This window comes from Oryzias latipes, chromosome 6 (genome assembly GCF_002234675.1).
Source record: "Oryzias latipes chromosome 6, ASM223467v1".
Lineage (NCBI taxonomy): Eukaryota > Metazoa > Chordata > Actinopteri > Beloniformes > Adrianichthyidae > Oryzias > Oryzias latipes.
The window spans coordinates 27,981,853-28,008,597 of NC_019864.2; the positions used below are offsets into that span (position 1 = coordinate 27,981,853).

At 37.2% G+C, this 26,745-nt stretch overlaps 1 protein-coding gene across 2 annotated transcripts in view; it reads right to left on the bottom strand.

Moving 5' to 3' along the window:
- plcg2 (phospholipase C gamma 2) overlaps positions 1–21,379 on the bottom strand; it is a 41,864-nt gene extending 20,485 nt beyond the window's left edge. Inside the window, exons 1-11 of one of the 2 annotated variants that reach the window (XM_023956051.1) lie at positions 21,195–21,379; positions 9,488–9,676; positions 7,518–7,667; positions 7,246–7,339; positions 7,036–7,083; positions 4,086–4,170; positions 3,863–3,943; positions 2,464–2,507; positions 2,307–2,379; positions 1,126–1,227; positions 794–912 (exon numbers count right to left, since the gene is read on the bottom strand). In XM_023956051.1, the coding sequence (XP_023811819.1) occupies positions 794–912; positions 1,126–1,227; positions 2,307–2,379; positions 2,464–2,507; positions 3,863–3,943; positions 4,086–4,170; positions 7,036–7,083; positions 7,246–7,339; positions 7,518–7,667; positions 9,488–9,671 (980 nt within the window). In that variant the 5' untranslated portion in view covers positions 9,672–9,676; positions 21,195–21,379. Of the gene's footprint in view, positions 1–793; positions 913–1,125; positions 1,228–2,306; positions 2,380–2,463; positions 2,508–3,862; positions 3,944–4,085; positions 4,171–7,035; positions 7,084–7,245; positions 7,340–7,517; positions 7,668–9,487; positions 9,680–21,194 lie in introns of both variants that reach the window. The other variant, XM_023956050.1, reaches the window with a different exon arrangement.
- Between the last annotated feature and the right edge of the window lie 5,366 nt (positions 21,380–26,745).

The window sequence follows — 26,745 nt, forward strand, 5'->3', positions numbered from 1 at the left end:
TGTTTTTGTTCTTGAAGTATTTAAACAAGTTTGTTTTTTACAGTTTTTTTACCTGCTGTGTTTAATTAATCTAAAAAAAAGACATTTCTAAACTGCAAATCTGAGGATAAAAGTATTAAAACTTAGTAAAAATCTAAACTATTATTGATGCCTCCAAGTAAATAAAATGTTAAAACCCACTAAGAGTGACAAATAATTTAGTATGTTTTCCAGGAAAGCTTCATAAAATATATAAAACAGAATGAAAAGTAAAACCAATTAAGAAAAAAGAAAGTCTGTCTTAAGATTGAAAAATAGATCACTCTTAAAATAACATTTATACATTTAAAGCAAGTATTTTTTACATTTCTTTCACAATTCTAATAGATTAAATATATTATGTATACATTTAGGACATTTTAGGATTTTTTTTCTGTCTATAAGATTTAAAAATCTATAGAAATTAAGAATACATTTAAAAAAAAGAAGTAAAACAAATGAAAATTATTGCAGGGAAATAAATAATGCTGATCGACGCACCTAATACTAAAGTATGACTTTGAAACATTAAAATAAGATATTATCCTTTAGGGAGCCAGACAGATACACAGAACTGAACAAAAAAAGACAAATTAGAGGTCATTGTGACAAACAATTTCAATAAAATTGGGATTTGAACAAAAACAAAGTGTAAAGCAAGAATATGAGACAAGCAGAGAATGATCAGAAAGGCAGGAAAACCACTTTTTAAATACTGAAAATAATGGAGAGCGCAGCTCAGGCATGTGTGGTTATTTCGTGGAGCAGAACTCACGTGTTGTGTGAGGAGTTGATCCAGTAATGTGATAAAGGATTGTTCATGTTCAGGTTGTTGATCTCGGAGTACTTCTCATCCCACACGGCATTCTCCTTGGAAAACAGGAACCCGAGGAACTGAAAGCGGAAAAAAGGCCTCAGCTTGTGCATCAGGTGAGTCACTTCAGGCTCGGAGGTCCCCGTTTGACTTCTTCTCTTTGGTAATCAATCTACTGTTAAAACAACCTCAGTCCCAGCAGGTTCAGAGGCTTCTGAAGCCCACAGAAGCCAAAGTAGACGAAGGTTTATTCAACGGCAGGCAAAACCTGCACAGGAACGTTCTGAGTGTACCTCACTGACGGTGAACTCTGGATCGTTGGTTCTTCTCATGGTGTCGTCGATAAATGTGGTCATCAGCTCTCTGACTTGGTTCAGATTGTTGGCCCAGCTTTCCTAAAAAAGGAAAGAAAAAGCTTATTTTAGTTCATTTTTTTAATGAAAACAGGCCTGTAAAGAAGCTTGTCCCTGATAATGACTTTAGACATTTAAAGGCTGAAATGTTTTTGTCGTTTTGTTGCTTTGAGATAAACCGTAGCAGAAACACAAGATTATCCTTCAAAACAGCACAAAAAATTTAACAAATAATCCCCAAAACACTTGAAATTACCCAAGAATTGTGTTAACACGGCATAAATGTGACTATTTGGTAACATAAATCATTTAATGACGCACTCCAATCATCTTATGATCTATTTTTAAAGCGCCCCCTGTGGTCTTTTATTCATAATTACGGTGTTTTGTTTTTGTGCCAAATTTCATTTTCTAGGACATAGTTTCTGCAGAGCGGCAGGAGTTCTGGGAAATGTTATTTCATGTGCTCCTGATTCACAACAATTTGAATAAAGAAATACTCAGAACTGCGATTTAAATTTAAATCTTCTTTTGTATATGTCCTCCATCGTGAGAAAAATGCCACAACAACATGACAAAACACCAAAAACACAATCTTTAAAACATTATTCATTACTCATAAGTCCTGTGGAGCAGACTTCATGTTTTGGTCCATCATTTTTAAACAACAGACAAAATAAAGAGGGCAGAGCTTGGATACATTTCTTAACTTTTAAGAAACTTTTTGGGTGCAATATTATCTGACTGTAAATATTTTTAGCACTTTATTTTAAATCTTAAACTTTTTAAACTAGAAAACATCTAAAAGTCCCAAAAAAAAACAATAGGTAAATGAAAAAAAAAAAAGAATAAAAATATCAAGTGTGATTTAACAACGCTTCATTTTAGTTTTCTGAAGAAATCTATATGTCAGTTGTGAAAGTGTAGAACTTAAATATAGTTTAAAGTGTGTGCACTTTTATCAAGGACCATAAACAAATGATTCGTTTTATGTTGCATTTCAGCCTTTAAAACAGTTTGGCTTGTTTCTTAAATCTTTTTATTGAAAGCATATGTAATAGAATTTGTAATATCTTGTTTTGCGTTTTATACCTTTTCATAGCATTCCAGTTGAATTTTACCTTTTGATCATAAATGAGGAAGCGCTGGAAATCGTGCAGGAGCACCGCAGAGGCGTCCGGTTTATCCGTGTTACTGGACGACAGGAGAGACAAACAAACGGATCTAAACAGGCCGCTTCTAACAGGGGAATCTCGCTAAAGAGAAACTGCATCTCACCCCAGAATAAAAGAACAGGCTTCTCTTTTGAACTCATCAAGAATCTGATTTTAAAACAAACAAACAAACAGACATCAATAAACAATGTGAGGGGGAAGGAAGCACGCCTAACTTAAAGACACGTCTGAAAACTAACAAAAAAAAAATACAATCTACGTCTAAAATAAGAAGTTCAACTGTCAACAGAACATTACTTTTTAACCATTAGGTTATTTATTAAATGAAAACTGGGCCAAAGCCTTTCCTAAAAAATAAATTATACTCCATGACTCGACACTTTTGGCAGCAATAACCTGAAGCAATCGCCTCCTTTATGACAGTCTGACTATATCTTGGGTTGCTTGTATTTAAACCAATAAAACCATTGGTATTATATTTTAAAGAGGCATTTTCTGAGAGCCCTACTTCATTAGCATGATACACACTTTACTTAAAAACCTGTAACTTGGTACATGTGGAATAATGGTGGATTATCATTCCACTAGGGGCAGTAGAGGGCCTTTTCCTCATTTCAAAATGTCTGCTTCCATGAAATCTCAAAAACAGTTTTGACGGGAAACGTTTTGATAATTTTCAAATGTTTAATTATTCATTCATTTTAATCCAGATACACCTTTTGTATGGATGGATCAGTTCTGAGACGCTGGGAAATAAGGTGCTTTTTACCTTAAACTATATTTTTACATCTAAACTAACATTACTACCTACATATTACTATTGTTACTTATATTACTAGTATCTATTTAACCATGGGAAGCACTTTGAGATCTGTATAGCAGGAAAAGTGCTGTACAAATAAAGTTCAATTATATCTATATCTCATATAAAACTATATTGCTAATTGTTTTGCGGATTTCCTCTTAAAAATCATCTTAATCCCAAAAAATTGATTTTTTTTTTTTTATGTGTCAATTTTTTTAAGGGCCTTCACAGGGTTACATCTTCATTTCAGTTTATTCGCATGCTATTGCCTTTTTTTAAATCAAGGTTACTGCAAGAGGGTACGGTCCTGAGGTTTCAAAACAGCCCAAACCATGAGCCCTCCACCATCATGCTTGAAAGTTGGTCTGACCTTTTGGTTGAAAAAACTGTAAACCTCTGGGGTTATATCTGCCTCTTCACAATAAAATACATGTAAGCAGACTGATTTATTTAGTTATTTGTTTAATGAACTCAACTTTGCAACCTCTATCTAAATTGACTGACACTGTTTTTTATGTTAGAGCATCACAAAATATATTTTTGTATATTCCACTCTGCCAAGACGTTTATTCCATATTGTAAAACAAAATATAAGGCTGCCACTATTTTGGACTTCTTTACATTAATGTTTGACACCACGGCTTCAGTTTTAGAACGTTTTTTCTTTCTTTCTTTTGTGGACGTAGTCACCACTCACCTCATTCTGTTCAAACATGATCAGATTATAAAACTTATGAAACTGCTCAAAATCCAGACGATCTTTCTTTATGCCCACTTCCTGTGAAAGCAGAACAGAAGGGCGGGCAGCAAGAAACGCAGAATGAACCACATCAGCTTGACTTCTATTGAAGTGGTTATTCACAAAGCAAAGCAGCCTGTTTCTAAAAACTGTCTCAAAGCCGAGAAAGTAGGAAAAGTACCAGCAGTTTGTCCTTGAACGTCCGAGAGCTGGGGGCCTTGTAGTTCAGCACAGGAAGCAGAGACTTCAGTTCCTTTACAGAGATGCTGGTGGACACAAAGCGCATCATCAGGACTCAAGCTGGAGAATTGTTTTTTACATTTCACTAATACAAAACAGATGATTTGATGAAAGATACTTTCATTGTGCAAACAATGACAATAAGACATTTTAAAGACCCACTAGAATAAAAATTGTTTTTTTAACACGCCCTTATAGCATTTTTCTTATGATTAAGGACATATATAAAGAAAATTAAAACTTAAAACTGCATTTCTGAGTGTTTCTTTATTCTAATTGTAGTGAATTAGGAGCAGATGATTGAAATAGAGCTTAAATGTGATGTAGAAAATACACTGGGCGGATCACAAAATCCCTGCTCCGCTCCATTCCATTGCATCCACTTCTAGACAAATAGATCCATGTACGTCTTTGTTTTCCTTGTCTAAACTGGCATCTGGCTCAGAACTGTACAGCTGGATAGCTCCAACATTGCTCACCATTTTTGTTACACCAATAATATTAGTTTGGAGGTGTGAAGGGCTGGAAGCCAGTGTTTTTCAACTTTTTTTTAAACCACGGCACACTTTAACCTTGACAAAAATCCCACGGCACACCAGCATCCAAAAAAATAAAAATAAAAAGGAGAAACTCATTGTCTGTATTGATCTACAGCTCCTCCGCAATCCCACATGCATTTTTTGTGATAATTGTGGCAGAAAAAGCTGGAAGCTGAAGCTTTTTTTGCTAAAAGATGTAATAAAAGTTAAGTTAAATAATTTAAAAACTGTTTGATGTGTGTTCGTTTTGGTTTCAAGACGTTTAACAACGAAGACTCATTTTACGCTGAGACGCTGTCACTCTAACCCAATGCATCATGGGAGGTGTAGTGCAATTAGCCGCCGAACACAGAAAGACTAGCCTCTCTGAGCTTCATTGTTTTGTTCACTTGTTCCACGGTCTGATACCGGATCCCGCGGAAAGCTACACCGCTAAAGACGAGCTTTAGCTGGTATTTTGTTGGAACTGAGAGACTTTATGAGCAGAATCGGGACAAGGAAGTAAAGACTTTAACCACTTCTGATTGGTCAGACTGATGACGTGTGATTGAGTCTCCAAGACTGATTGGTGGAGACCAACTTAACTATAAGTACAAGATATTTAAAAATAAAACAAGCGACCAACAATAAGAGTTAGTAAGAGAAATAATCTCCTCTCTGCTCCATCAACATCAACAACAAATGAAAACACCTGGGCTATTTCTTCAACCCACTTTTTGCGCCATTCACAAAAAGAAACCCCAAAGCTGTAATTTGATCTGTTTACGCTTTACTTCACAGTCCTCTAAAAATCTCTAAGCACCAGTTCGTCCCAACCCATAAAACGAGTGGCTCCTCACATTGTGACATCACAAAGTGAGGAACAGCCCCTTCCAGGAAGAGTCTGCAATGCCAGCTCCGCCCCCAGGCCAAAACACACACTTTCTCTGTGGAGCTAGCAGTGATCGGCAAGAACGCTCTCCTTTTTTATCTGCACATCCATCTTTGCAAAAGTTCAGATGTTGTTTTTTTTTCGTGGGCGAGACACAGACACACCGCCGAGACCGGCTCTAGGCTGACGTCATGAAATGGGCGGGACTTGCAGGGAGCGATAGGCGGAGCCTCAGAAATCAAGTCGTCTAACTTCTGGGTAGGTAAAGAACTAATATTTAATTAAAAAAACATGTTCTTTTGTGTGCCATAAGTGATTTATTATCATACACATCGATATGGTTTACAATAAAAGGCTTAATAATAGGACAGTAGAGGACCCTTTAACATTCTCATATTATTTATCACTTTTGCAGCAGCTTTTTACTGTTTTACATCTACTACTTTTAATATGTTACTTTTCTGCACTTTCATTTTAAATTGTAATAGTTCAAATCTGATTATTTCATTTTATTTTGTTGTCATGTTTTGGTGACGTGCTGCTGACCCCTTGGCCAGGTCATCCTTGTTTTGTTTTTTACCAGATTAAGTTAAGGTTAATGAATCAAATAAAAAATTAAAAAAACAAAACCCAACTTACAGAGTGTATAAATAAACACTCGTTCTCTCCAAAATCCCCTTCCTGGACAGAGTTACCAGTTTATAGCTTGAGTTAATTGCTTTGCAACGTTAAAGTGTATCTATCTTATGTATGTTTGGGTATGTGCCTCTTTTACTTTTAATATTTTGACTTTCCAATCATATTTTGTCTAATCATAAGCTTAATATTTGTATAGATCTATATCTCTTGTCTTTCTTCTTTGGTAGGTTTTGTTTTGAATAATATTTTTGAAGAATATTCTGAAACAGTCACAAATGGGGATCGAGTAGAGTTTAGCAGAATTTCTCATTTGGATTTTAGTAATCAACTTTTTTAGATCAGTTACATCGGGGAACTTAAGCTGGCGAGGTTCTGCAAAGAAAGTATTGGTGTGATAGACTTTTTTTATTGATAATTATCTTTTATAATTGAAACAGTGGTTTAGTGTGGGTGGAATAAGCTTTTCCCCAAACCTCTTTGCAGGAACTGAAATGAGTAAGAATAAAAGAACAGTAAAAAAGATGCAAAAAGACCAGTGTGTGAATGTGTGTGTGACTGGGTGAATGGGTCTGTGACTGTAAAAGTGCTTTGTCCTTGTAGGTAGAAAAGCGCTATATAAGTATACGCCATTTACCATTTACCAAAGTTACAATTAAACGACTCTTTGCTGTGCATAAAAGTCCAATATTTTTACTATTTAAGTCATCAATATGAGATTTTCTTTTCCAACCAGACAAAAAATTGTCTGATTAGCTATTTTAACCTTAACACAGCTTGTTTTAAAGAGCAGCAGAAACAACACATCAAAGAGACAAGAATAAGAACGTGATGTGTTTGAATACCTGTTGGTCTTGTTCTGATTGACAGAATACATCTGCTTCCTCAGCCAGCTGGAGAAACATTCAGAGAAAGCTTGTAAGTGGGAAAATGAATCAATACTTCTTTTAAAACAGGAGACATCAAAGTGCAGAGCTGATAAAGTCTAGGTTAAAGGGTTTGGAAGCGATTGAACAAAGTGTGATTTTATTTTGAAGCGACAGAAAACCATTTACCTTTCTATAAGAACTGGAGTTGGAGCTGCCTGGGTCTCCTGCCTCAGCATTTCAAGCCCTGTGAGCCACTTCTGCGCCTCGTCCACAGAATCCGCTGGAACATTGGTAGGAACAGACCTTCAGTTACCATTTCACGACGCGCGAGAACACGCATCATCCCAACTCCTGTTGATCCGCTCAGATATATACATCTCTACTCCCCAAAAGCCGAGATACGGACTGTTAAAAAACGTTTTACTGGCGGGGGGTTAAATCTGAATGAAACAGCTCACCTCCCAGACTGAGAGTGCTGAGAACAAACTGGGATCCGTAGAAGATGGTGAAGCAGGTGTTCTCGCCGTGTTTGTCTTTCCCGTCTTTGAAGCGCTCAAAATCCTTGGAGTTTCTCCCCGGACGAATCTCCCTGATCTCCAACAAGTCCACTGAAACACAACACAGATTCATACATCTGCTAAATTTCTAAGCGTTTTTAGGCATCCTTGTGTTGCTAGGTTACACCAAAGAAATAAATAATCCCAATTTCCGCTTTACATATTTTCTAAGAACATGCTTAACGCTCTGATGTTTTCATCTGCACAGATTGTCTGTGTTTAGTAAAGGTTTTCTGTGTCAAAATGGATCATTTTGCTCTCTATTTATTTATTTATTTAATGCTCATTTAAACAAGAATTTTGCATCATATCCTTCCGTATGGTAAGCTTTTCCCTTTAAATAGTTAAAAACATTAATAATGCGTTTTTATAAACTAATATCATGTTCCTCTAAAAAAATGTTAACCAAGAGGATGGCTCCACAGAGGTTAGCAGAAAGAAGATCCATTTTTTTATCCCTCTTTTTTTTAAGTTATGAAAGTCTTTAACTTAACAGCGGTTTTAAAAATCCCATAAATTAAGACAAAAGGCTTCCCAAATATTTGCATAAATTACTGTTGGGAACTATTACAAACACCACAAGATAAGCACGACTCGCTGATTTCGAATTTGACATGCTAAATGAAACGGACAACCACACAAACAACCACACAAACGAAGTGCTCTTAAAACTCAGGATAAAGAATATGTTTGGAAATGTGATGTTCATAGTACTCACAACTAAACCCAAATATTTATTTAACATTCCGTATTGGTGTTTTTTGTAGCAAGCCATTTAAACCCCCTTTTGAGAAACGTTCAGAATTAGAGTCACTAATCATCACTTTTCTAAAAAGATTTTTAAATCTCCTTTGATGCTCTAAAGCAGTGTTTTTCAACCTTTTCTGAGCCACGGCACACTTTAACCTTAAAAAAAAATCCCGCGGCACACCAGCATCCAAAAATTTAAAAAAAGAAGGATAAACTCATAGTCTGTATTGATCTACAGCCCCTCCACAATCTCACATGCATTTTTGAGATAATTGTTGCAGAAAAAGCTGGAAACTGCAGCTGTTTTTTTTCTAAAAGATTTAATAAAAGTTAAGTTAGAAGATTTAAAAATAGTTTGATGTGTGTTCGTTGGTTTCAAGACGTCTAACGACAGATCTCCTTGTGCCCTGTCACTCTCACAACCCAATGCATCATGGGAGATGTAGTGCATAAAACGGCCGGAGATCGGTTTTCGGAGCTTCATTGTTTTGTTCACTTGTTCCACGGTCTGATTACGGATTCTGTGGAAAGCTACAGCGCAAAAGACGAGCTTTAGCTGGTATTTTTGTTAGAACTGAGCGACTTTACGAGCTAAATCGGGACAAGGAAGTGAAGACTTTAACTACTTCTGATTGGTCAGACTGATGACATGTGATTAAGCCTCCAAGAATGATTGGTGGAGACAGTCAAAGGGACGGGACTTTTCCCAAATACAGCCGGAGCTGCAGCTGAATCGCGGTACGGTCATTCTTATCAAAATGTCTTTAATAAAATAAAATAAACGCAAAGAAAAAGTATTTTACGATCTTTTATATTCCTAACTCCTCAGTGTTTTATCAGGGCCTGTTTGGATGAACACAGAGCTGAAATCCTGGAGATGGGAAATGTTTTTAGATCAGTTAATGAGGGCAATTTTCCACGGCACACTTGACCATCTCCCACGGCACACTAGTGTGCCGCGGCACACTGGTTGAAAAACACTGCTCTAAAGGGCCAAAATGTGGCCCCAGAAGTTATTTTAAAAGTAAAGCTTGAAAGTAACCATGTAAATGAACACTAAACTGGAGAAAAATCAAAGTAACTTTAAGAAAAGCCTTTATTTCTAATCAGAAAATACTCACAGACTCCGTCAGTCTTGTCAGCAGTGCGGGTCCACGCCACCTGCCGGGTCTCCATAATCACCTGGACAGTGAGCCTCTCGGCCTTCTGCCGAAACACTGTCATGACCACGCCCATCTCCAAGTCCCGTTTGATCAGGATCTTCCTGTACTCGGTCATCTCGCCCTGCTGCCCCACACCGGCCATGTCTGCTGCTGGATCAGGACAGAGAAAGTTCATGAGCTGCTTTCCCTTTACTTCACACATGAAAGTTACTGTAGATGATTAATAAATGGTTTAAATCATTTTCCATTACAATTTTGAAATCTTCTAAAAAGCCGGTTTATATCTATTTTCAACTACTTTAAAGGTTCCTGATACACTGACAATAAAAAAAACTCATTCCTGAAGAAACACTCTGATAATCTTTTGATCTATCTTCAAAGTGTCAACTTTTAATTATGATGTTGCAGTTTTTAGGCAAAACCAAAAAACCTGAGTCATTTTCTGGGACATAGTTTCGGCGGAGCGCCAGGAGTTTATTAGAAATTCCCCTTCTGACTTGTGAGTAGGATTGTTAGCATGGGACATGTCCGCCCCCCCTTCCCATTGCTGAGAGCTTCTAAAGCAAAAATCTTGTGGCCTTCCCAGCGAATTTTTTTGTCTGTTCCTCATTCACAACAATTTGAATAAATAAATACTTAGAAATGCCATTTTTAGGCTTTTTCTTTATACTTGTCGTCCATCACCAGAAAATGCCACAACATGTAGAGAAACGCCAAAAACATCATTTTCATCAGAGTGGGTCTTTCAGGAGAAAAAGACATAAGATGAAGAGCTACTGTCAGTCATTTTCCATTAAGTATAGGGTGAAAAAAATGAGAACTTGTGCCTCGTTTACATTTTTCAGATTGAGTCACCGTGATACATTTTCCATTTGGTAACATTTCTGCTGAACCTGTACTTTAAAAAACAGACAATCCTCCCTCAAAAAGTTTCTACCTTCCAACCGTGATGCAAAACGACGTTTTCACTTTTAGAAAAACCTTTGAATTCAAACCCTACAGGTTTTTAAAAATCAACTCCAGTCAGTTTTTGGCCTGAGAGCATTTAGGAAGTTCAACTCGATGCTTAACTGGGATTAGAGTCAGACTGAAACTAACTTTGGGTTAAAAAATGTCAGAACTTTTCAGGTCACCAGTTTTATCAATTAAAACTGTTGCCATGGGAACTGCTGAAAGGTAAAAGTCAGCTTTACTGCTGAGTAATGTATTAATGCTCATGAATCGATGCTGGCGAAGAAGTTAAGCAGCACAATCTGATCAAAACATTTACACTTTAAATTATTATTTTAGTCGACAACCAGCATTTTAGCATGAACAGTTAGAAACTTAGAAAAAAAAATGTAAACGTTTTTCAAGTAACCACAAAAAAAAAAAATGCTATTTTATCAATGATGCCTACCTGTAAACAAAATAACAACTTTAAAAAAAGTACAGAGAGATTTATGCTACCAACATCAAAAATATTCATAAGACCTGACAACATTATCTAAAACTAATAGTACAGATTAATATTATTGCTAATATAAAACAAGATGCAGCAGCTGCGCCGACTGAATAAAGCAGGTAATGACGCAACGTAACGGGTAGAGAAAAACTGAGCTGAAGCTGAGCTGACACTTTCTTTAAAGTTTTTAACATTTGTTAGTGAAAAGGAGGTTAACATGTAAATGAAAAAAAGCAAAAAGAAATATTTCTTCTGGTTCCTTCAACACTTTGGTTAGGAATCTCCGTTTGTGGTTCTTTGTTCTTCCCTGAGTCAGGTCAACAAAGCCAAGCTAAAAGTCCAGACACATGTCCACCGCCAGACATTATGTAACATAATGAGTAACGCATTCACAGACTTCCTTAAAAGACCCACTGCAAGGATTGCTGATTTTAACACGTGTGGCACTTTTTTTCATGATATATGAGAACATATGGTACGAGAGCGGAGCTCAAAATTGCGTTCCTAAATATTTCTTTATTTAAATCGTTGTGAATCAGGAGCAGACGATTGAAACAGACCGTATTGGTGACATAGAAAATACGCTGGGTGGGCCACAAGCTCCCTGCTCCGCTCCATTCTGATGCATCCACTTGCAAATAAATAGATCCATGCATTTCTTTGTTTTTCCTTGTCCGAAATTGCATCTGGATCAAAATCTGTGCGACTGGATAGCGCCAATATTGCTCGCCAATTTTGTTGGACTGAGTAGGTGAGGGGCTGTAAGCTAGTGGGAGAGTGAGTAAACAGAGAGCTCTAAGCTGGGGCTGCTACGTGCCTACAGTCCCCTCCGTAACTCAGAGGTGAATTTCTACTGACGCTATGTCCTAGAAAATGACAGGTTTTTATGGTATTGGCTAAAAATGTGATAATCATAATTAAAAGATGACTGCGGAGACCATTACAATAGATCAAAAAATGTTTAGTGATTGTTTGCTTGACAGTCTTTCATCAGCAGGACACAAAATGATCATATTTCTTTTTATAACACATAAACGTTTAAAAACATGGTGACTTTTTTTTACAGCAAATAAACTTTAATACATATTAAAAAATATTTTTTGTCCATATTTTTTATTTTTGTCCTTTTGTCATCACAAGAAAGATGGCTGAAAACAGTAAATCTTCACAATAAAAGGCTGAAAATACATCAGAGTTTTAGGGCCGCCAAAAAAAAAAGAAAAGAAAAGTAAAACTACGAGATTTAAAGTCATAAATTTACGCGATTAAAGTGGAGGTGAGCTTACAGAGCAGCAAGTGAACGCCACGCAGCAGCAGAGCAGGCCGACTAAACTTAGTTAAACAGGTGAGCTGAATGTTTATTGATAACGTTCCAAATGTTTGGAAGCTCCTTTGTTTGACCGATTCATTAATGTTTTATTTATTGATGGGTGTTTTGCAGGATCTCTGCACAAAAGACAAGATCTCTAGGTCTGTGTGACGTTTCCGTCTAAGAAGGCCCACTTTTTAGGCATTTTCTACATTCTTATGCTAATATAACAGACTATTTTCATTAATCTTTGTTGTTTTAAATAGAAACGGGGCGTTTCATCTGGAGGAGGGGAGGTTTGGAACCCTGTTTTCCTTCTGCTTTGGTGTTCTGCGCATGACAGGTTCATGACGTAATTAGACAAATGGACTTCAGGGTCTGTGAATGAAAAGGGACGAATAAAATACCGGTCCTCTTCACCCAAACGTGTTTTTGAGCTCCTTATTTTACACACGAAATACCACTTTACCGACACGAAACCCGGAAAGCTGGCTACACTAACAAGAATTTGATTCTGAGTCGCCAAAAGGTTCCGAATTTCTTTGTTCTTGAAACTTATCTGGAAATAAAGCTTCACAAAATGCTCCACATCTTTCATTTTCAAGAAAGGCTCCAACAAAACAGACAACTTTAGTATTTTTCTCGTTAATTTATGAGATTTAAAGTTTTAAATGCACTACTTTATTCTTGGAATTTAACAGTTATGTCTTTTTTCTTGTAAACATACGGCTTTATAGTCGTAATAAAATAAAATAAAAAGTTGTTTGCAAAATGGCCCTACAACTTCGTCATATGAAATAGACAAATAATCTACTGAACACAAAAAAGTAATCCATCTATAAAGGTACTTCCACCAGACTCACAGAAGTTCTGGCATATTCAGAGTATGACTGCAGGCATCGACACCCAGCAAAAGTGTCTCAAACACTTTTGCTGGGTGTCGATGCGTAATTTCCTTCCCTTCATCAGTGAATCTAAATAGGTCCAGGGTAGAGGTGCGATTCCCCTGTTGTGAAACGGAGTCTCAAACAAATGACTACCTGTCTGAGCGAGCAGCTAAGGAGGACGTGCGAGGTTCTGTGGACGTTCCCAGGTGAACTGAACATTTGTGACGGTCATGACTGAGCTTCAGTCAGACTCAGAAGACCTCAGGAGTTATCTCAGGAAGTTTTAAATAAGGGAATCTGTGAGCTGTAACACTTCAGTTCCGTGTACCGAGACCCAAACTAGCAGTGGCCCTAAACTAATGTTTGTAATTTAACACAATTTCCTAAAAGCCTTGAGTTTTTAGTTTAAGTTCTTAGAGCTTTTTGTCGAACAAACACCGTCTTAAACTCACAGGGTTCTGTTCACTGTGCACTTAGAGTAACTACAAAGCGGATCTCCCCTACAGAACCCTGTCTGTGGGGGAGCGCGATCAAATCAATCAAATCAAAACTTTATTCAAAAGCACTTTTCATATAAAAATGTAACACAAAGGGCTTTACATTAAAACACAACAAGACATAAAAACAAGCAAGACAATTAAAATAAACAAGCACAAAAATATGCCCCCCCCTCCCCATACCTAGTCCCCCACTCCTTTCACACCTCCCACCCCCTAACTGATGAGGAAAGACAATGAGAAACGCTGATAACTGGAACCTCCCTCTCTGTGAACAGCCGCATAGACAGCCAAATGCAGCATCACAGGCGGGGACCGCTCCACCACAGCTAAGTGGTGATGCAGTTTCCCATCCAGAGCCGCAACGGCTGAACAGCAGCCGACCCAGAGGGAGAGGTTCCAGCTGAGGAAGCACCGGAAATAAGAAATGAGAATGAAAAAGTAAACATATTGATAAAAACAATAAAAAATTGAAATAAGGTAAATTAAAATAACACGTTAAAAATCTAGTTCAAGTTCATAAAACAAGATAAAAGGGGTAAATAAATAAATAAATAAATAAATAAAAGTAATAAAATTTAGCTAAAAGCCAAGTTAAAAAGATGGGTCTTGAGCCTTTTCGTAACCCTTGTGCTATCCTAGGCACTTTAACATTGGGAGTTGGGTCATCTAGACCCACTAGACAGTGCTCTGAACCTTTTTTCTTCAATGATTTGTGATCTTCACTGGTGTCCATGGATTACATGAAATCTTTCCACCTTTATCCACCTTTGTCATGGTAGGGAGAACACGTCAAAGTAAGGGGGGGGTCATCTAAGGTAGCACAAGGGATAAAAGCATTAATGACTGTTCCAGACTGTTCCATAAACGGGGGCCATAGTGTTGAAAAGATGCTTCTCCGTAATTTTGGTTTTTACAATCGGACAGGGGATCTCAGGATCGAAGGTTCATACTTTACTTTACTTAAAAGATCCGATTATTAAGAAGGCGCAAGACCGTTAAGTCATTTAAAAACTGTTAAAAGTATCTTAAAATCAAGTGATGTCATGGCCTGAAAAATGGATCGGGTTTTTATCTTTTTTTTACAGTATTATCACTTTTCCTTTGATTAAATCAATCACTAAAGTGCATAAAGACATTTTTTGCGGTAGAATTGATTTTTTCTTTTGCAGAGATGAGGTCTAAATGTTAACACTATAAACAACACATAACCCATAGAGCAGAATTAAAATACAAGTACAACTTTACTTAAAAATCTTAAGAGCTTAAAAACACGCCCAAACCAGTGGCTTCACATTGGGGACCGTGATGTTGAAATTGAATAAAACCATAAATAAGGATTCTTAAAATAGCTTAACTCTCAAGAACATCTCACACGCACTGCATCACCTTGGTTTTAGTATTCCCATCTTCTCTGACTTTTCACCTTTACTTTCAGTTTTCCATTTTCTGGTACATCAATTATTGATTATCAGTTTTTTTTCCACCTTATGAACTTTTTTCATCTTTTTACTAAACCTTATTCCTGCCTTTGTTCAGAACAAGCCGATATTTTGGACACAATACGTGTAAAATTATACAAAAATCCACATTTTTAACCATATTTCTTTCAGTTAAATTGCAATGTAGGGTAGCAGCATTTAACCATGGCCAAAATATGAAAAATAAAAACAAAAAACAAAATATAATAGAATGGAAATAAATAAAATTAAATATTAGACCCCATGGTTTCTCAAGGGTTAAAAAATGTCCCTCTATCTCTAAAATTTCCACTTATCCTTAATCTTTTTAAACATTATGCTAAAAGATTGTCAAATTTCTGATGTTAATACTATTTATTTTTAACTTTTTTCACTAAATTAGGTGTAGACATCATTGAAATTAAAATGTAACGTTTATTGTCAAAGTTATTTCCTTTGTTGTTGGCCTCTTTGAATTTGTTTAAGTATTTAGCTGCTAGATGAGAAGAAAAAAAAGTATCTCCTGTTGTTATTATTGTTTTTATCTATTTGTTCCCTGATCAAAACTAAAGGATAAAAATAAACCAATAGTAAACCAAATGATTCCACATCTTCTTCTGCATCCTGCAAACTCTTCTCATCTTCCTCGTGTACACAGCAGGTTCAAACACCTGATGCTCATTGATGTTTTTAAAACTATCGACTAAATGACAGTTCATCCTTTTTCAGGCCACCACATAAACTAAAGTAGAAACTACGATGGTTTCACAACAGTCCTTTTCAGTGCAAATTCTGGTTTTCAGTAATGAGGACAATGTTCTTGTTGTTTTATTTTGTGTTTGTATTTTCGGCTCTTTTTTATTTCCAGATGTATCTGGCTGCCAATCTAAAAATAAGATTTAGTTTGGAATTCTTTTTAAGACTTTGTTTGTTTTGGAATAGACGACAGAAATGTCTCTGAGATCTTCAGCCACTTAAACTGAAAACCCGGCCTCTTGGATAAACCGGCTTTATGGGGATTTGGTAAAAATCTGCTTCTGAGATTTAGTTTTAGGATTTAATCCAAATTTAACATTTGCTAACATTAGCTTTAGAATTTAACATTTTAAAGCTAAAAAAAAAGAATGCTGAGAGACTTCTTTGTGACTTCTGTTTTTAAATTCATATTTATGGTCTGTGCAGAGGTCTGCTTCTGTTTTATCTGTTCCAACTCCTGCAGTGTTTCGGTTTGACCTCCAGCATTGTGTAACTGTAAACTCACAGGGTTTAAAACAGCCCCACATTCCTCTTTTTATAAATACCTGGGATATTTGTGCTCACTCATCGTTTTACTGCAACCGGCTTCTGGCCTGCTGCCGGGATGACCCCAGTGCGGAATTTAAACGAAAAAGATGCAATTATAATGGAAGTGGGCTCAACCTGTTTCAGGCTTTACTGATAAAAAAATATTCCAACTTTTTTGTTCCCAAAGATAAGAATGGTGGATATTGCCTCCGAATTTAAGTATATAATAGTGTTGTTTTTTTTTTTTAATTAAGCTTGGACAAAATATTGGGAAGATTAAGCTCATTAATAACTCACTATTTTTGCAATTTCTTAATAAGCCAAAAAGAATGGCTTGAAAAAATTATTTATAAGAATAGATGAAGGCTAAAATCAATCTATTTGCAGGAAAACCTTCCTTTATATTTTTGACTTGCAAATGATCTGAAACTGCAAGGTTTCATGAAATATTTAATAAGATATAGTTGAAAATTCATGACAGAAGCAACATTTTTGAAAAATAACCTAAAAATAAAACACAAACACTAAAAAAAACACACCTTTATTATGTTTACTAGTAAGTTTTGTTGAGACCTTAGAATAAACTTCATTCTTTTAGGCTTTTGAGATGAGTTAATAATCGACTTAACCGGCCGAGTGCAGCAAACCATGTTTTCCAGCTGAAACCCCCAGTCAGGATCAGTCCTGGAAAAGATCCACAGCCATGCTTATACTAACAAACTTCCTCCTATGGATCCGGCAGTAACACTGGCCTCCTGGGTGATTGGACAAGCAGGGTTTAACTGAGCTGAGCTGATAAGAGAGCATAGTGTTAAGGTCGTGTCACACACTCACTCCGTACACTTTTTGTTTCCTGCATTCGGTCTTTGGGGACTCATACCTGATATACGTAATTCATGCATGCTTTTTGTATTTTTCATTCGTCGAAGTGCGCAGATGTCCGTCAAAAGTTTCGGACGACAGGTCTTTATGTGAATTTGGTTATGAGCTGTTCAAACGTTTTGTTCGGTTGAGAATTAGTGGGTTTACTCGTATTTTACATGGTTTATTTGCAATTATACCATGGTCCGGGTGAATACTGGATTCTGATTGGCTGCCGGGTGTGCATTAAAAAGTGATAACGCACAGTGATAACCGCAGCGCCAAAAAGAGGTTCAGGTCACCTATCTTAAATGTTCTGAATCACTGCGCCGGCCTCTTTATAACAACTTTTATCTTCATCATCTGGACAAAAACAAGCGCTAACCTTCTCTCTGAACTGATGCTTTATTCAACCCATCGGGACGATCAGCTTAGATATATTGCCGAACCTTGACTGCAGCGGCGCGTTGTCACGGTAGGTAACAATAGTCCGCTTTTCGTGAAAAAAGCTATCCAAATCGGAAAAAAAACAAGAATTACAGACTAAATTACAGTTAATATTTATTTATTTTGTAAGTGACCATGGTCTAAGCGGGCCTTAATGGCCTTCAAAGTGTGCATCATCACTTTTTAACACACGCCGTGGAAGCCACCGTCCTCCGCTTCGTGTCGGACTGTTCAGGCTTCCACGGCGTGCGTTAAAAAATGATAATGCACACTTCGTCGCCCATTAGCCCTTAATTATTACGTAAATCTTGCAGAATTGTTTGCTACTTTTGCAAGATGCATACACAAATTTGTAGCTTTCCACGACCGTTCCACGTATGTCGAACAGGCTTTTCACGCATGAACAACCGATGTATAATTTTTATATCACGTACATAGCATATTATATCAAGCTACACAATTGATGCATGAATCACTAATGAATTGCATATGAACAGCGCAATAATCTCCCACAGTTCATGTTCTACGTCAATTTACACGCTCTTTGAGTGGTTTATTCAGGGCTGGGTTCATAAAATCGATCAATCAATCTGAATCGATCCAAGCTTAATAAATCAATAATCATTCCATAAAAGTAGAGATGGATCTTTTATGCCTTTCCTTTTCCGGTGAACAAACACATAACAGCAGCAAAGCTAAATTCCGCTAGCTTGATGCTATAATGGAATTTCCCACAGGATGGCTGATGCTAACGCTTGTTCGACCTAAAGATACATTGATGACTAAATGAACAGCTTTATGTACTTAACATATTTTAAAGTAACAATTTGTGGTGTAAAGCACCATTTTTTGCATAAAGTGTAATGCAATAGCATGAGCTCCACTTAGTGGCCAAACTGAAAGGCAGCTCTGAGAGGCACAACACTTATTTTTGTAATATGAACAGTTTAGAGACGTTACAGTGTTAGTGATCTGCAGATTTTTGTCTGAGCTTCTCCGAAACCAAGCAACATTGTATGGTGTTAACAATCTCATTGGTTTATTATTTCACTAATACATTTTACAGTACATGAACTGTGTCAGATTCATTTGAATATCTTGAAAACATGTAAAGATTATTATTGTATTTCTATACCAATATGTCTAAATGTGTAAACCGTGTAAATTCAAATTTGAATTCAAATTATTGAAAGAATTGTAAATTGAATAGATCCAGGCTCTGGTGAATCGAATCAATTCTAAACTCATTGCTGTTACCCATACAGCTCTAGTTTATTTGTACTTCTTCCATGGTTTTAAGGTGGTTTTTGTGATACGTCTGTGAAAAGGCCACAACTTTTCTCACTTTTTCCACGTCTATTGTTATGGCTGTTACGCCACTTTGTGATCATCTCCCCTAGACTGTGGCAGGTTTGCCTGTTGGGACAGTAACATTATTCCCGTATGACCAATTTTCCTCCGTGCAATATGCGCAAAATGTACATGGTGGCTATGTGACACGGCCTTTAAAGCTCCAATAGTTTCCTGTCCAGCAAGATGCTCAAAATACATTTTTAATTTACAAACCCTGGATAAATTAAGAATACAAACATATTTTAAGTACAACAATTAATCAAGAAAAGTTAGTTTATGATTTGGAAAACCTAAAATAAAAAATTGTGTTTCTGTTTCTAATGCTCTGAACTCAGATTATGGGAGACAAATTTAACCAAAATCCGTTTCCTCATAGATGTGAATGAACTTAATTCTGCTCATCCAGAGAGAGACGGCTTCTGTCCAGATAACAAACCCCATCATTACTGCTCTCCACAGCAGAGTCCCGCTCGACGGCCATAAGCCACAGCCAGGAACTTATCACAGTCCAAAGTCTCAACGCTCTGAGCCTCGTTTGATTATCCAAAAGAGCTGCAAATCTTTACATTTAAGGAAAAGAGAAAGTCAGATTGGTTTTGCTGATAATGATAGCCTTATAAATGTTTATCAAAAGTACACATGGTTGAAGGATTGAGATCTTAGTCAGGAGCAGCCATTGTCAATAGACAGGTAAAGATTAACCCAAATACCTCATTCTCACCTTTAAGACAGCACCGCTTTTATTCACTGACATTTGTTCCTCATTACAAAACCAAAATCAACAAATAAAATTGCATTTAAGGACTGAAAAGAATCCAAACACTTAGATTATAAAATAGTTTACATGTTGCTCAAACAGATTCAAACTATTTCTGTTTAACACTAAATGCAGCAAACGGACAGTTTTCCTTTTTGAGATCAGAGTTTCACTTTAACTTTGTCTTTTCACGTCAGTTTCAAAGTAAAAACAAACGAAGCGTAGATCGTGGTGTGAGCCATTTCCTCCTTTTCTATTCCCATGAGCCCTCGCTGACCTGCAGCCGTATAACAACTCACTGTATTTACACAAATGAGCATTTCCTCCCACGTTCACCTTTAAACTCCCCTCAAAAAATAGGCATTAATAAACAAAAACAACGTCTAATATTGCAGAAAAGCCAAAACAAGACTCAGAAAGCTCTTGTTTCCCTTCCATCTAACACTGAGGACATCTGTTTTCATAAAACTTAAAAGGACAAAATTCAGTTTAAAATGAATAAAATCAACAAACTGTTATTCCATTAAGATTTAAAAAAAAAGACATGATATTGTCAAATGGAAGCCGAAATGTTCAAATAATCCAAAACTACAACCAAAAGGCCTCAAAAGTCAAAGCCATAATGGGCGTCATCATTACAAACCAGTGAGACTTTAACATAAACCGAGTCTAATGTCATTTCCACAGAATCTGAGCAACATGAACACAGTTTGAGTGAACTTTAGGACTTGATGTCCATCATAAATATGAAAAAGGCAGTAGTGGTGCTCCCTGTGTGCCTGCTGCCTCCCTATCTATTAAAATTCAAAACACAAGGTGCTTTTGTGAGCTGGACAAAGCCAATCCTTCTTCTGCTCGGCAAAAGCCAAGACCACAGTCCAGAACCGTTTCCTCATGAGGTCTCCCAATGGTTCTACCAACAACATCCTCACTTTGGAAAAATATATATATATATATATATATATATATATATATATATATATATATATATATATATATATATATATATATATATATATATATATATATATGAGTTAAATAGACTAAAAGGCTTAGATCTGGTGTGAAAAGGTTTTTTGAATAAGTCTTTTATTTTGAAGGTGGAGGTGAGCTGCAGCTGCAGGTGTAGTTGCAGCTCACCTCCACCTTCCGAGGTTCAAGTTCCAGGTTCCGAGCCGGCCGGCCGTGCACCTGCAGACGCCGCGGCTGCAGCCGCAGCCGGCCGCGTGGCAGTCGGTCCGCCGTCTGCAGCCCTGCATACGCGCAGCAGCGGGAAAAAAAAAGCGAACTTCCCGTCTTCAGCGCGCAGACAACTTTGACGCCAACCAGCCGTTCAAGATCACAAACACGCATCACAAACACTTACCGTCGGACGCGAGTCGCTTCTGCTCTACAAAAAAATAAAGAGAAAGTATCTTCTATCATCTGATCATGGTTTGGAGGCTGGGAGCTGAAAAGGACGTTTGGTGCTGACAGTAAGAGCAGCCGCTGGACGCTCGGTTCCTCTATGTGCGCTGGGATAGAGGAACTAAGGAAGTAAAAGTTGACTTGCATCACACACAGAGCATGCAAGTTTTTAAGAAGTCCGGAAGCAAGGACGGTATCTATGCAAATGAAGGGAGGCTCGGGGCTTTTGCTGTCAGCGGTGATGGCCACACCAGCTTTTATCTGACTCCCTGTGCAACAAAACAAAGAATAATAATAATTAAAAAAAAAAACCTGCTATTTCTGTAACTCACACTACCTTTGGGACCATAAAAGTTATTCAAAGCATAAAGTTTGCCCCCCAAAACAGTTTTTTTTAAATAATGTAACCTTTCTGCTTTTTTTTCCTGTTGGAGAGTTGAAGGCGCAGCGTCATCTGACTCTTCTTCATCCGTCTTCAACTGAAACGCAACAGGGATTGAAGTTTATCTGACCATCTCCAAACATTTTCATGAAAAAAAACATTTTCTGTGTGTGTTTGAAGGTTTTTTAAGGTTAAATTTGAAAAAAACAACAACAACTTTTGAGTCAATTTTTAATGTTTTTATGTAGAATAAAACTGACTTGAAACAGAATTTAACCAGTGGCCCAAAACATCGGACACGAGCGGATTAATTAGTAGGAAAATTAACAAAACAGTCATTTGTTTTAGCTCTAAAGTACCTAAACTTTGTGCAGTTTTTAATTATTAAAGTCTTCTTTTTTTAACTTCTTTTTGTCTAATCCAACTGAGGTAAATGAGAAGTCACTGCTTATATTTTCATCTAAAAATGAGATAAAAGTAAATCACTAAAAGTTTCCTTATTTAACTGTAAAATATTATTCACCTCAGCTTCAACATGTATTGAAAGGTCCCTCCATATAAACCAAATGAGCCAATCAGAAAGCTCTTTGGGCAAAACAATATTTGAATTATTGTCCTTTGTTTTTAAAACTGCAGATGGATTATTATGTGTTTTTAACTGTTCGAAAAAAAATAAATCCTATTAGTTTGAAGCATCTTTTTCCTAACATGTCAACTACAGGAAAGATTAACATGACATTTTATAAAGCACAGAGGGGGGAAAAGTTTCCCTTCTTTTTTAAACCATATGTAAACCTCTGGTTGCACCTGTACCGCTCTTTGTCATAAACCATATGAAGCATTTGCATGACTAACATGGTGCAGGTATTTGCATGTTTGCAGAGCAGAAAAAGGGGGGGGAGGATGAACACAAGGCTGCCTTTCAGGCTCCAAGGAAGTCTTTGCATTCAATGCAATTCCATGCCGGTCGCAATTTACAAAGTCGCTCATGAAGCCAGAGCGGACAACAGTAATGTTCGACAACAACAAAAAACTGTTGCATGAAAATAAATCTACTGAAGAAGCCTGCTGTGAAGAATGCAGTCCAGACAGACAGACAGTTATTTACTCCAAACTCTGTAAAAGCTCCATTTATTCCATAAATACAGTTTAGTGCACAGCAGGAACTGATATAAAGACTATGAACACAAATCCAGTTAGACCTTCCTACAGAAGATGTAGCGCTGTTGCCTCACAGCGAACAGGTCGTGGTTCGAATCCCGGTTGGGTTTTGGTTTGCATGTTCTGTCTGTGGATGTGTGGGATTTTCCTCCCAACAGTATGTTTCAAAGGTGGAACAGAGACTTTAAATCCTCTATGATGTAAACACGTGGGGTTGTGGGTATTCATGTGGACTGACAACCTGTCCCGGGTGTAACCCCGCCTGGGATAAGTTCCAGCAACCCTGTGACTCTAAACTGGAGTAACCATATTTTGAAGGGAAAAAAAGGAATAGTTAAAAAAAGCAGCTTAGCTTAGCATTCATATTTGTAGTTTTTATTCTTTTTTTTGCCTCATTGTAATCATACGGAGCCCCTAAAGGGCCATTGATGAAAAAAAAAATTGAAGTAAAAAAGAAATCTTTGAAGTAAAAAAAATAACTGGTGCGCACCAGTTAGCATCAGGTGCGCACCAGTATTTTCGTGTTTTTAGAAAGTTTATAAAGTGCATATACTCAACTTTAGCCATTCTCAAGACAACTGTAGCTACTTGGTGCACAAGGAGCTAGGGATGGGTACCGTGCCCCGGTATTGAACCAGCCCCGGGGCCACATTCTTCAAGACCGCAGTATCGTTAAGATCTGACCTGAACGGTTCTGCTATCGGTACTGGAGAAGTTACTTTTTTGTTTTCTTTTTTTGTGTCCCACAAGCGTTATCTGCCATATTTAACGCACCAAGTCAGTCAATTTTCCGTTAATTAATGATGATATTAATTTCGGTATTCTCGTTGAAGCGGAGAGCTGCGTCTGTCTATTCGTGTGCACGGGGGGCGGGGCTGTTGTTCAGACAGCACGCGCCGCGCGCGCACACACACAAGACAAGGCAGCGCACACACAGTCAGTGGCGATCTCGTAGGGGACACGTGAGCGCCCTAGACTAAGAACACCCGTTTCTGCGTAAAATTAATGAAGTTTGCATCAAGGAGCCCCTACCATGCTGTCACCTTGCTGCTACGATGACCGTATCTTGCGCTGTCTGTGAAGAACACGCTGGAGCGGCGTGTTCTACACAAAACAAACAGGTAGAGAGGCGGGGCTTAGATTCACCGCTTATGATTCCAGACCCGTGACAAACTATCAGCTGCTTCCTGATACTTAATAATAATTAATGACTAATGATAGTTGTCATCCATAAAATTAATATGATTTATTGGGTTTACTGGATTAAAAAAAAATAAAAATAAAAAGGAGTCTGCATCAAAGTGAATTTGTTTCCATCATCTCACTTAACTTAACTTAACTCTGGGTGTTTGACAGACAGAAAAGTCTATTCAAGGTTGTGGAAAATGGACAAAAGATCAAAGGAAAAATCACGCTCATAAAAAATAAAAAATAATTAGATTAAATAATTAAAATGAATATCCTGTCTGGAACATTCTCATGGATAAAGTAAAATTTTTTGTTAAACAAAACACTGTTGTTGCACAATGAGTAAATAAAATGCTTTATGTTCTTAATTTGTTATTTATTTATTTATTTTTCGTCCTCAAAAAGTATCGATAAGAGTACCGTTAAAATACCAGATCGATAAGCAGTATCGATGAGAGTAGTAGTACCGTTAAAACCTTAACAATACCCATCCCTACAAGGAGCAAGCAGGTCAACCATCTGATATCTTCTGATACTAACTGTTACTAACCAGTTAGTATCAGGTGCGCACCTGAAACTAACTGGTTTGCACCAGTTAGGTTTTTTTTTTTTCTTCAAACTTTTTTGTTTTTTACTTCAAATTTTTTTTTCCTCCATTTTTTTTTTCATCAATGGCCCTTTAGGGGCTCCGCATAATCATCCTTTTGCAGTTTGAATTACAAAAAGAAATCAAATTGACCAAACATTGTTTGATTTCTTTAATCAAGTTTTCAAAAACTTAGTATTTGTTTTCTGAATTGTTCACAACCTGAAGTATGAACAGTAAATCAAAGCTTCAACAATACCAACATATTTGTTTAAATATGTACATTTTCTGGTCATCAGGAAGTTCTTTCTTGCATGTTTTCTTAATAGTCCATTAAAAAACAGGTAACAGAGCATATTTTTGTCGTTTGTGTCTGTGGTTTTCTGACCGAAGCATGTTGAAACCAAATTTCAGAAATAGTTCAGGAAATTGTGTCAGCTTGAAAAAAGAAAAAAAAACACAACAGGACGCCTATGTAATATTTTAAAGAACCAAAACCAGTTTAGTGTGTGCATCACAGTCCAAGCACAAACTGCTTCTGTACGATTATTAAAATGATAGAAAAATGAATTAAACAGACTTACGTCTGAAGATTGTGTCCAACTTAAAAAAGGGTTTCTGTGTGATGACAGGTTAAGATGGCGTCTGAGACGACCTCCCTTACATTGACCTGTTCTCCCTACCATGACAAAGGTGGATAAAGGTGGAGAGGATATCATGTAATCCATGGACACCAGTGAAGATCACAAATAATTGAAGAAACAAGGTTCAGTGCACTGTCTAGTGGGTCTAGATGACCCAACTCCCAATGCTAAAGTGCCTAGGATAGCACAAGGGTTACAACACAATACAACAGGCCTGTCCAAAGTCTGGCTCATTGGCCAAACTCACATTCAGGCTCCTTCTATAGAACAAATACTATGCGGCCCCCAGCACTTTATAAAAAAGGTGTGTCTATTTCTTGATTGTGGTTGGCTGAATTGCATAGATCATATTCACCATGATGACATAGTCTCTACGACAAGCTACCTGGGAATGAAATGTTAAAGTTTCACAAGAAATTGATTTAAAAAAATAACATATTTTGATGTATTTGTATATGGAAAGCAGTTAAAAGTAAGCTGTTGCAACAAACTGTACATTAAACAGCTCCTTCATGTTATTAAGATAGTTACAAGAATTACGAACATTTCCACCACAACAAAAAGTTTGGACACTTCTGCTTTAAAATGTGAATGAACAAAACATGTTGAATAAGATACATTTTAACTAACCAGCTCAAAAATCATAATTCAGATGTAATAAAGTCCATCCAACCATCTTCTGAACCTGCTTAATTCCTTAATTTTTGGGGGGGTTCCAGGGTTGCTGGAGCCTATCCCTGCTACCAGTGGGTGAAAGTGGGGTGCACCCTGGACAGGTCGTCAGTCTGCCGCACACTTACACACATTCTAGAATCACCAGTTAACCTATGACGCCTGTTTTTGGACTGTGGGAGGAACTTGGAGCGCCACAGAAAACACATGCACGAGGAGAACACGCTAACTCCACGCAGAAAAGTCCCTGTCGGGATTCAAACCAGGGCTTTCACGCTGTGAAGCGACTGACCACTAACTACACCACCGTGCAGCCTAACAGTGATACAAAACTCGACTCGTGTTTATTCAGTGAAAAGACTTTTCTGCCTCGGGTGCGTGAATTCCTTCAATGAGGAGTTTTCCTCTTTAAAGAGTCTCAGCCTCTCATAATTGGTGTCATTTTATGTTACTCATAAACCTGTTACCTATAAAAGCAACAGATTATGAATTACAGAAAAAAGGGCTAAAATCAGACTTTTTTTTTCTTTTTTCCTTTCTTTAATCCCCCCTCTCTGCAAAGTTTTTATTTTAGACCTTTTACACAAACCATCGTTGTAAAAGGAAACAGATGTAAAATGTAAAACAGTTGGAATGTAAATGAATCTTCTATTTGCGGTACACTTAGTTTTATGTGTCACACATAGCGTGACACGGTGCTGTGGCTTTCACGGACCTCGTCAGAGCAACAATGAAAAGGAAAAAAGAAAAAAACAGTTATTCTCCCACACAGTTTCCTACAGGACACCTGTTCAGGTGTAGCCTGCTTCCTTCCAGTGATGGCTCACAGTCGACCTGTGAAGCTGAATTCATAGGAATTCAACTGATCCAGAACTGA